At 38.8% G+C, this 12,085-nt stretch overlaps 1 protein-coding gene across 10 annotated transcripts in view; it reads right to left on the bottom strand.

The window, feature by feature from the left end:
* The window catches only part of Usp32 (ubiquitin specific peptidase 32), a 132,991-nt gene that overhangs the window by 29,138 nt on the left and 91,768 nt on the right, over window positions 1-12,085 (bottom strand). For all 10 annotated transcript variants that reach the window (XM_090351180.1, XM_090351185.1, XM_090351183.1 and 7 more), the window contains 3 exons: window positions 9,089-9,229; window positions 7,531-7,690; window positions 1,883-2,037 (listed from right to left, as the gene is read on the bottom strand). In XM_090351180.1, coding sequence (XP_090207306.1) covers window positions 1,883-2,037; window positions 7,531-7,690; window positions 9,089-9,229 — 456 coding nt within the window. The remainder of the gene's footprint in view (window positions 1-1,882; window positions 2,038-7,530; window positions 7,691-9,088; window positions 9,230-12,085) is intronic.

The following is a 12,085-nucleotide window of genomic DNA, read 5'->3' as shown; positions in this document are numbered from 1 at the left end:
TACCATAGTTTTTCGGAAATATACATAATTTAGATGGAACAATGAGAGAAAGGTTTTGTCTTTTTATAACTGTTCTCTATGTCTCAAACAAAAATATTTGAAACCTGAGGGGGCCTGGGAAGAAAACCAAGTTATGATCCATCACGTATCAGACCCAAGTTCACTGAGACTTAAGACTTACTAATGAGTTTTCAGGAAAGAAATTTTCTTTGGTATCTATTACGAAATTCAGTAACTGACTGGCACTTGGCCACTTATTAGAAACACATAATGTAAAACTTAATGTCACACAGTAGAATTACACACTTTACTTATACTCATATGGTTTAAGGTGCTTTTAAAATCAATTCTTTAATTCTCATAATTACTTTGTAAAGGCCATCACTATTTTCTCATTTCACTTTCACTTATTCAAGAACTGACAGAGAATTAAGTGAATTCCTCTTAATTAAAAAATGGCAGAGCTGCAATTTAATTCCTGGCAATATGGGCTCATGAAATGAGTACTTTGTACTTCATTGTTATTTTTTGGTGTGTGTGTGGGTGTGTGTGTGGGTGTGAGGGTGTGCCTGTACTGGGGCTTAAACTCTATGCATTGTCTCTCAGGTTTTTCTGCTCAAGGCCTTTGGAGCTTTACAGCCCTATTTCTGGCCTTTGGTGGTTAACTGGAGATAAGAGTCTCACAGACTTTCCTGCTCAGGATGGTTTCCAGCTTTGAGTCTTAGATCTCAGCATCCAGAGTAACTAAGATTACAGATTTGAGTTATTAGTGCTTTTATTACTGTTATGATACTGGATCTCAATGGTGACCAGAGGAGGACACTAGAGGACAGACAACTTGTTAAAACCATTCTTATGATCCAGATGGGGAGTATGATCTATGTTAAACGCATTGGGAAAAATGTGCAAACATTTAACAACATTACCTCTGAGAAGAGTAGAAGATGGGATGGGAAGGAAAATTTTTCATCATGTACTTTGTACCTAAAACTTTTGTTGTAATATGTGTATAAGCACATTTAAAGAAACTCAAGACAAATTGCAGAGGCTCCAGCTTTGAATCCTAACTAGTTGGGAGGCAGAGACTGATGTGCATGATTCAAGACCAGCTAAGGCAAAAAGTTCATGAGACAACATTTGGACCAATGGCTGAGTACAGTGGTACTTGCTTGTTATTTTTAGTGACATGGGGAATGAGAGGGAGAGGGGGAGTGAGAGAGAAAGGAACATTTTAAAAAAATCAATATAGGGCCAGGAGTTTGGCCTAGTGGTAGAGTGCTTGCCTAGCATGCACGAAGACCCAGGTTCGATTCCTCAGTACCACATACATAGAAAAAGTCAAAAGTGGTGCTGTGGAGCAAGTGGTAGAGCTCTAGCCTTGAGAAAGCCCAAGGGTCAGGCTGGGAGCGTACCCCAGTGGTAGAGTGTTAGCTTAGCATGCATGAAGCCCTGGGTTCCATTCCCTGGTACCACATACTCAGAAAAAGCCAGAAGTGGCACTGTGGCTCAAGTGGCAGAGCTCTAGCCTTGACCAAAAGGTGTCCAAGGACAGTCCCCAGGCCCTGAGTTCAAGCACTAGGACTGGCAAAAAAAAAAAGAAAAAGAGAAAGCCCAAGGACAGTGTTCAGGCCCTCAGTCTGAGCCCCAGGACGGGCAAAAAAAAGTTACATTTAGTTAAAAAAAGGCATGGTAATATTTACAAGATGGCATTATTCATAATGAACTGTTATGATCTCAGGTAACAAATGCCTATATCCATGCAATAATTTAAAGGCAAAGGTTTATGGATACAGATTTTAGTGTAAATGCTGCAGGCAAAATTTTCATTCTCATATGATTTAACATTTAATAAGACTCACCATGACTCTGAAATGCCTCTTACCTCACTATTGTACAGCCACAAGCGCATATCTTCCTCTTTGATGCGAAGCCTTTGAGAAAGATACTCATGAATTTCCTTGATGGTCTGCATTCTGCTAAAACAGCCTGTATAGGCTAACACTCGCTTTAGAGGAGCATTTGGAGAAGGTACATTTCCTATGGTTATAGGAATCACAATAAGGAAAAAGAAAAATATGTAAAAAATTATCTCTCAGTAACAGGGACCATATTACTTTAGGAAATAATAAGAAAAGAGAATTACAGGTTTAATAATTTCATAAAGAGTACTACCAAAAGCATTAACATGAAGACAAGAGATGAAGTGTCTTAAGAACCTTAATTTTGAAAGAACAACGAAAGCATAGAGACTTAAATAATCAGTACATTTAGGTCATAAGAAGAATGAAAACATGCTGACAGAAAATTGACATTTACACATGGCTGTCCTTAGATCACACTCAATAGCAAGATGAAATAAGATTTAGTAATTTAGAGTGGAGAATGACTGGAAATGTAGCTAAGTGGTAGAGTCCTTGCCTATCATGAGTGGGTGCAAGCCCAGAACTACAAAGAAACAAGCAAAAATGAAATTTGAACATTAAATAGGGCAGGATTTGAATTCTACAAATAGGTAAGTGCAGTCACTTAATCTACATTCTTAAACACTGAACTACTAATCCCATCACTCTGAATCATTAAGTGGCCTAATCACCTAGTGGCAGTTGTATAGAAAAGAAAATTTTACTTAAGATTCAGATTAGCATAGATTCTACATGGCCAATGATTTAGAGGCCAGCCCTCTACCACTTGAGGTAAGAGCCATTCTTGCCTTTTTTGAGTTGGAGATCAAAGCCTCACAGACTTTCCTGCATGGGCTCACTTTGAACCAAGATCTGCAGATCTTACCCCTCTAAGAAGCTAGGATTACAGGTGTAAGACAACAGTCTGCAGCATAAATAATCTTTAAATGAAGAATCCTTATTTTATACACTTTGATTTTAATATTCTACTTTACTTTGCTTCTGTGTGCTGGTCTAGGAACTTGAATTCAACACTGGGCCATGTCGCTGAGCTTTTGTCTTAAGGTTAGACATGTTACCAGTTGAGCCACCTTTACCACTTCACTTCTGGCTTTTTGATGGTTAATTGGAGATCAAAGTCTCACAGATTTTCCTGCCTGGGCTGGCTCTGGCCTATAATCCTCAGAGCTCAGGTTTCTAAGTAGCTAGGATTACTTTTTTTTTTGGGTCAGTACTGGGACTTGAACTCGGGGCCTGAACACTGTCCCTTGGGCATTCCTCAAGGCCAGCACTCTACCCATTGAGCCACAGCACCATTTCTGGCTTTTTTTCAGTGTATGTGGTACCAAAGAATAGAACCTAGACCATTGTGCGTGCTAGGCAAGCACTCTACTAGTAGGACAAATACCTGGCCTCCAGGATTACTTTTAAACTGAATTACATAATGAATTCTAAAAACCATAAATAAAATATCACAAATGTACAGTATGTAAAAAAATGAACTAGGTAACTTGAAGTCAGGATGGAAAGGTGAAAATGGGGGAGAATGAAGGAGGGGATGACAGTGACTAAGAAGCACTATACTCGTAACCTGACAGAGAAATGTAACCCCTAACTAACCAAGAACACTTACAAAAAAAGAGAGAGAGAGAGAGAGAGAAAGAGAGAGAGAGAGAGAGAGAGAGACAGAGAGACAGAGACAGAGAGACAGAGACAGAGACAGAGACAGACAGAGGGAGACAGAGAGAGAGAGAGAGAGAGAGAGAGAATTGGGGTGAAATGACCCATTCTGAAAATCAAAGATAATCAAAGATACATTTCTTTTTTGGGGGGGCAGTCCTGGGCTTGTACTTGGAACCTGAGCACTGTCCTTGGGCTTTCTCAAAGCTAGTGTTCTGCCACCTGAACCACAGCACCACTTCGAGCTTTTTCTATATATGTGGTACTGAGAAATTGAATCCAGGTCTTCATGCATGCTAAGCAAGCACTCTACCACCAGGCCAAACTCCCAGCCCCTAAAGATACATTTCTAAGTAAAAAAATTGCTAAATTTTAGTTAACTAATCAATTATCTTGATAAAACTGTAGGCTTTTACCTATGGGCAGTCATGTTTTATTGAGTAACCTCAAATAAATAAAAAACAGAACAATCAGTATCATCACTCCAGGTATACAACAATCCAGGCAGTTTTCTACCCACTCAGGAGTGATTTAACTTTTTTCCTTCCATTAAACATGTTTTTAGTGAGTTCTCACAAATTAACTAAATATGAGAAAAATACTGGCATTATTTACATTTTTAAAGCTTCCAAGAAAAATCTATTCTTAAAGCTAGGCTGAAAAGTTAATCTTCCCCACCCCCACCCCCTTTTTCTTTTTTGGTGATGGTCATGGGGCTTGAAATTAGGGCCTGATCACCCCCCCCCCCCCCGGGATCAGGAGCTTGAAATCAGGGCCTGGGCACTGTCCTTGGGCTTTCTCAAGGCTAGTGTTCTACCACTTGAGCCACAACACTACTTTGGGCTTTTTTTTTTCTGTATATGTGGTACTGAGGAATTGAACACAGGGGTTTGTGCATGGTAGGCCAGCACTCTACCAGTAGGCCATACTCCCAAGGCCCCCTGAGTTGTTTTTATTTTTTCCCCCTCCCCAAGTCCTGGGCTTGAGCTCAGTGCCTGAGCACTATCCTCGGAGTTTCTCAAGGCTGCAACTCTACCACTTGAGCCTCAGCACCACTTTAGGCTTTTTCTACATATATGGTACTGAGGAATGGTACCGAGGAATCAAACCTGGGTCTTTGTGCATGCTAGCAAGCACTCTACCACTAGGCCAAACACCCAGCGCCCCTGAGCTATTTTTTGCTCAGGGCTAGCACTTCAAGCCATAGCACTACTTACAGTGACAAAGTGTCTGGTAGTTATACAAAATTACATTTCAGTCATTACATTTTTTTGGGGGGGGGGGTCAGTGGTGGGGCTTGAACTCTGGCCTGGGTGCTGTCACTGAGCTCTTCAGCTCAAGGTTACCTATTCCTGTACCACTTTGAGCCACAGAACAACTTCTTGTGACAAAGTTTGTATACCTGCCATCTTATTTTATTTTTTTTGTGTCGGTCATGGGGCTTGAACTCTGTCCCTGAGCTCTTTAACTCAAGGCTACCACCCTATCCCTTGAGCCTCAGCTCCATTTCCTGTTTTCTAGGGGTTAATTGGAGATAAAAGTCTCACAGTCTTTAGTGCCCGGGCTGGCTTTGAATTGCGATCCTCAGATCTTAGCCTCCTGAGTAGCTAGGATTACAAGTGTGAACCACCTTACCCGGCTTACTTGTCACTTTAAAAGGAAAACAAAAAGCTTAGTAAACAACTGTAATAAAGTGAATATTTAAAAGAAGACCAGTATTATGCCATGACAGTACAAAATTTAACCATGATGAATTTTTAAAGCAAAGCAAATTTTTTACTATCAGCAACCAAAGAATAATCTCTAAAGGAAAACAAAAGAACAAATTACTCCAATTATACATCAGAGGATTAGTTATAAGATTACAGCAAGAAAGCTTATTTTTATAAAATTCAAAATGATTAATTATTGATTTCATAACTAATTAGTAAGGAATAAAATGTCAAATTAAGTACAAATTTGGAGTATCAGAACAACCAGTTCTAGGATTTAAAAGCATATTCGAGTGGAATGTCCAAGTCAATCTCTATTATTGTAAGCCACAATAAGAAAGTTTGTTTGAATTCCAGACAGATTTTTTACAGCATAGCTCATTAAGCAGGCAGCCACGTATACATAATTTTGTGCTTGGAATAGCACCAGCAAGTCTACAGGAATTTACAGAAGCACAAAAATCTAGGATCAGCACGAGAGTTACAAATACTTACTAAAAGCACAACAACGCATCTTGCCTCTCATGTTATCTTTCAAAGAGAATTTAAAAAACAAAAACAAAAACATGCTATAGGTGCCATGGAAGTAAGGCTATATTTCTATTCAATGGAAAATTAAATCAAGAATATTTCATTGAGATTTTATTTCACTGTTCTTTGATTTTGACAATCCCTAACAGACAAAATTTTGTTAGGCAGACACTACTATTTTGCTATAATTCTTACCAAAAAGTACTTGAGACAATCTTCAAATATTATCTTAATTTCTTTCTTTTTTTTTTGCTTGCTTGAACTCAGGAGCTGGACACTGTCCCTAAGCTTCTTTGGCTTGAGGCTAGTGCTGTGTCACTTGAGCCACAGCTCCTCTTTGGTGTTTTCAGTAGTTTCTTGGAGATAAAAGTCTCTTGGACTTTCTTACCTAGGCAAGTTTTGAACTGTTATCTTCACATCTCAGCCTCCTGAGTAGTTAAAATTATAGGCTTGACCCACTGGCTCTTGGTTGACTATAACTTTTTTTTTTTTTGCCAGTCCTTGGGCTTGAACTCAGGGCCTGAGGACTGTCCTTGGGCTTTCTCAAGACCAGAGCTCTATTTGAGCCACAACAACACTTCTGGCTTTTTCTATGTATGTAGTACTGAGGAATCAAACCTGGGTCTTCATGTATGCTAGGCAAGCACTTTACCACTCGTTCAAATTTGAGAAATAGAACTAATATTTTCTAAATTCAAAAATATTGCATGCTAAAAATACAAGCTACTATAACAATCTGACATTGCTAATATAAGGTCTGAGACTTTGTACATATTTTATCTATGAGATTCTTTTTTTTTTTTTGCCAGTCCTGGGCTTGAGCTCAGGGCCTGAGCACTGTCCTTGGACTTTCTCAAGGCTTGAGCTCTACCACTTGAGCCTCAGCACCACTTCCGGCTTTTTTCTACATTTGTGGTACCGAGGAATCGAACCTGGGTCTTCATGCATGCTAGGCAAGCACTTTAACCACTAGGTCAAACTCCCGGCCATACTTTGTACATACTTTAATTCATTATTTTTTTATTGCTGAAGAACAATTTCAAGTATTTGTAAGAACAGTACAGAGTAAGTCTCTCTACTGATAAAATTTAATCTCTAGAGAGAAATTAAATAGAAACCTCTGTATATCATTTATTAAAATGGGAATTAACATATACTATTTTAATAAGCTTTGTATTACTTTTCTTATGGGGACATGGCACATATATCACTTTCATTTTGAAAAATATACTGTTGCTTGTATATTATCAGTTTTTTCTAAAGTATTTAGTTTTAGAATAACAAATGTATCATGTTTTGTCAAAACAAAACAAAAAAAATGTTATCACTGAAGGGATCAATTCTATACATCTGAGTGAAGCTGAAAAGACCAGTCAATAACTAGGCAACTACAGCAACAACTTACAATGTTTTCATAATTAAAGAGAACTATATAAACCTGTTTCTACTTACTATTTTTCATTAAGTTTACAACTTGTCTTAGTTGACTGCAGGAATTTTAGCTTTTATCCCCATCTAGTTTTGAATATGACCATAGATCTGAACCCCACAAGTAATTTACTGATTCTGCATGAAAGCAGATGGGCATGTGAATTAGTACAGTGGCACCATACTTTGAGCAACTTAGTTTCACCTTGTTTTATTTATGTATTTTTTTTAAAACTTTTAAGGAAGCGCATGGTATTCTTGCTGCATTCTTAAGTTACCTCTCGGTAAATGCTGAGGAAACATTCTCAGGCTCATCATACCCATATTCACCCAGATGTTAGACTGTTGTGTCCGAGTTGCAGGCTGCTGTCTTAGGAAGAGAAGATACCGAGGAAACAATTCCAGCTCTGGGATGTCTGTCTTGCTATTCTTGATCACCTATGTCATAAAAGATAAAAAGCAGGCTAAAACTGGAATCAAGCCTTGCCATTTTAATCTTTTTTGGGGGAGGGGGCAGTCCTGGGACTTGAACTCAGGACCTGGGCACTGTCCTTCAGCTTTCTCAAGGCTAGCGCTCTATGACTTGAGTCACAGCACCACTTCTGGCTTTTTCTGTGTATATGGTACAGAGGAATCAAATCCAGGGTTTTGTGCATGCTAGGCAAGCACTCTACCACTAGACCACACTCCTAGCCCATCCATTTTAATTTTAATTCTGAATTTTACTTTTATTTTTTTTGTTTTTGTTTGCCAGTCCTGGGCTTGAGCTCAGGGCCTGAGCACTGTCCTTGGACTTTCTCAAGGCTAGAACTCTACTACTTGAGACTCAGCATCACTTCTGGCATCAAACCCAAGGAATCAAGCCCGAGTCTTCGTGCATGCTAGGCAAGCACTCTACCATTGGCCAAATTCTCGGCCCCATTAATTCTGAATTTTTTTAAGTTATTTTTTTATGGTTTAGGGATTTGAACTCAGAACTACAAGCTTACTAGATTGCCTCTGGACCTGCTTTTTGTGCATTATTCTGGAGGTAGAAGTGGTGAGAACTCTTTTACCAGGCCTGGGCTCAACTATATCCTCTAGATTTCAGCATTCTCAGTAGATAGGATTATAGGCATGAGTTACCAGTGCGGGCTTGAAATTTATTTTTATTTTTAAAATTGTGTGTGTGTGTGTGTGTGTGTGTTGCCAGTACTGGGGCTTAAACTCAGGGTCTGGGGGATGTGCCTAAGCCTCTTTAGGTTCAAGGCTAGCACTCTACCACCTGAGCCACACTGTCACTCTGGCTTTTTCTGAGTAGTTCATAGGAGGAGATAAGAGTCTCATTGATCTTTCTGCCTGGGCTGGCTTTGAACCATGATCCTCAGATCTCAGTCTATCAAATAGTTGCATGAACCACCAGCATCCAGCATCCAGCACCCAGCATTCAGCATATATATATATGTTTTGTTTTTTTGCCAGTCTTAGGGCTTGAACTCAGGGCTTTGGCACTGTTCCTGAGGTTTTTTATTTTTCCTCAAGGCTAGCATTCTACCACGAGCCATGCCTCTTCTTTCAGCTGTTTCAGTGGTTAATTGGATTTACAGATGTTCCTGTGCAGGGTTGGCTTTGAACAATGATCCTTAGTTCTTAGCTTCCTGCATAGCCAGGTTTATAGGTATGAACCACCTGCTCCTGGATCATTTCATGGGTTTTTAAGATTAGTACAGTATCAGTTTTATATTCTAGCAGGACATCATAGTTAACACAACTGCTTAAAACAGAAAATTCTACAGAATCTATATCAAAAGACCCTGTTCCATGCTACTTATATAAGGCATTATTAGCTATACTTACTGGTCTAGGTAGGGCCAGGTTAGCTCCATACCAATGATAAAGTGCTCTCCATACAGGTTCTGGAACCATTTCATAATCTCTTCCATGGATCAGCTGGGGAGTTCGTCTTAATCGTCCTCCTTCTAGTGTTAATGATGTAGCCTTAGAAAGAATGAAATCTAAATACTGGCTCTTAAAATTATGAAATCAATATACTAACAACTCTGACATAGGAAAACAAATTCATATGTCACTACCAAGCAGTTTAATGTTGCTTCTGAAAACGAACCCACCCTCTCTTCCTCTCTTTCTTTTTTAGTGGTTTTGAAGACATATGGCCTCCTGTTTGGTAGACAAGTGCTCTACTACTGAGATTATATAGCCCCAGTCTGGAAAAGTGGTGTGTGTTTATTTACTTTGCAGCACTAGGGACTGAACTACTGATTTTTTTTTTTTAAATACTCAGGGCTCAAACCTAAGACATTGTACTTGCAAGGCAAACACTTTGCCACTGAGCTACATCCTAACCCAGAAAAGTTAATTTTCAAGGGGAGAATTTAGGGAAGAAAGCCCCATATACATTTCAAACAACACTTTACAGTACCTGTCCAAGAATGAGATTATTTCTGAGGATCACTAAGGTTATCCTACTTCAAGTATGAAATCATAGCCTTTTCTCACAGGAATGTACTATGCAAAGAAATTTCCACCTACTATTGAATTATTTTGCTACACTAAGTGAAATTAGCATTTTGCTACATGCTAACTCTAAAATATAACTTATTGGCAACATAAAAGTGAGTAATTTAGGATAACATTGTCCAAAAAGAAATGTATTCTTTTTTTTTTTTTTGGTAGGTCATGGGGTTTGAACTCAGCCTAGGCACTGTCACTGAGCTCTTGAGTTCAAGGCTACCGCCTTACCCTTGAGCCAAGCCCCATTTCCTGTTTTTCTAGAGGTTAACTGAAGTTAAGAATACTTTTGTGCCCAGGCTGGCTTTGAACCTTGATCCTTAGATCTCAGCTTCCTGGGTAGCTAGGATTATTACAGGCATGAAAACCACTGTGCCTAGCTAAGAAATATACCAGACTTACATAACTGTAACCCCTCTACAATCACCTTTATAATAACAATGAAAAAAAATGTTTTGGGGGGCTGGGAGTTTGGCCTAGTGGTAGAGTGCTTGCCTAGCATGCACAAAGACCCGGGTTCAATTCCTTGGTACCCCACATACATAGCAAAAAGCCAGAAGTGGTGTTGAGGCTCAAATGGTAGAGCTCTAGCCTTGAGAAAGTCCAAGGACAGTGCTCAAGCCCTGAGCCCAAGGCCAGGACTGGCAAAAAAAAAAAAAAAAAATGTTTTGCCAGTCCTGTGGCCTGAACTCAGGATCTGAACACTGTCCTTGGGCTTTTCTCAAGAATAGTGCTCTACCACTTGAGCAACAACACCATTTCCAGCTCTTCCTGTGTATGTGGTACCGAGGAATCGAATTCAGGGCTTCAAGCACGCTAGCAGGCACTCTATTCACTAGGCCACACTCACAGCCAAAAAAAAGTTTTTTGTTTTTTTTTTGGTGGGTCTTGGGGCTTGAACTCTGGGCCTGGGTACTGTCCTTGAGCTCTTCAGCTCAAGGCTACCACCCTACCCCTGGAGCCATAGCCCTGTTTCCCCTTTTCTAGTGATTAATAGTAGACCAAGACATGTGAAAGGGTATCAATGTATGGGAATTAATGCACCATCTATCTGGCAAATATCATGTAACCCTTGTATTAATTACAATAAAAAATATATGAAAAAAAATTTAAAGCAAAAAAAACCCAAAAAACAAAAACAACCAAGCTAATCTATTTAAGAAGGATTTAGAATAGAAAAAAAAATAGGATTTTTTTATTATGATGATGAAATGCCCTCTAATTACAGTTCCAGTACACTGGGCACTAATTATCCAATATCAATCACTATTGTGTGTGTGTGTGTGTGTGTGTGTGTGTGTGTGTGTGTGTGTGTATGTTTGTGTGTATACTTGTGTTGGGGCTTGAACTCAAGACCTCATGTTGTTAGTACTTGGCTGTTTTGCTATTGGTTTCCACTCTACTGTTTAAACCACGTATCGACTACAACCTTTCTCAGGTTAATTTTATAGGAGAGTCCTGTATATTTTTCTGTCTAGGATGGTATTGAACTTTAGTCCTCAGATCCCTGGCATATGAGTAGCTAAGTTTAGAAAGATGTGAACCAGCAGAAATCAGTACAGCACTGTCATGTTACTTATATTAATTTTAAGAGATAACAACAAAATACAGAGTATATTCTTTTTGACTGTGTTTTAAAATCAAGGCAATCTTGCTAAGCCAAGGGGATCTACTGCCTAAGTTGCACCCATAGCCCACTTTTCTTTGTTACCTTTTGAGATGGAATCTTTCTTTATGTATGGAGAGACCTGAACCACATGTTATTTTGTATTTCCCACCATACTTAGGTCGATAGATGTTTAGTGCCATTCCAAGATTATTTTTTGTCCCCGCTGGACTAAAATAATTACCTTCCAAATTTCAGCTTCCGGCATGATCATAAATGATGGAGATTGAATATCAAACCCAGTTGTTTGCAATGAACTTGTGAACTTTTTGCTTTAACTGGCCTCGAAATAGTGAGCTACCAGGGCCAACAAATTGAAAAATATTAGCTTGGTATTGTGGTGGTTTATATGTGAAGTGTTTCCCAAAGATTGCAATTAAAGGCTTGGTTGATAGATTATATCATTAGTGAAAGGTGCTGAAATTAGACAGAGAGAGAGAGAGGGATAGAGAAAAAGAAATGATACATAATTATATGTACATTCTAGATTAACAAGAATTTTCTCTTTTTAATGAATCATCATTGATTTATATTTTCTTATCTATCTTTCTATCTATGATATATTCCATGAACAAATATTTAACACAAAATTTGAAATAAAATCAGATATAATTACAAAAAAAAAAGTCTCTTGGTCTTGGGCCAGGAGCTTAGCCTAG

This window comes from Megascapheus bottae, chromosome 17, assembly GCF_031878675.1.
Source record: "Megascapheus bottae isolate mThoBot1 chromosome 17, mThoBot2.hap1, whole genome shotgun sequence".
NCBI lineage: Eukaryota > Metazoa > Chordata > Mammalia > Rodentia > Geomyidae > Megascapheus > Megascapheus bottae.
Note: the sequence above shows the minus strand (reverse complement) of the source record. Positions and strands in the feature narration are given on the sequence as shown.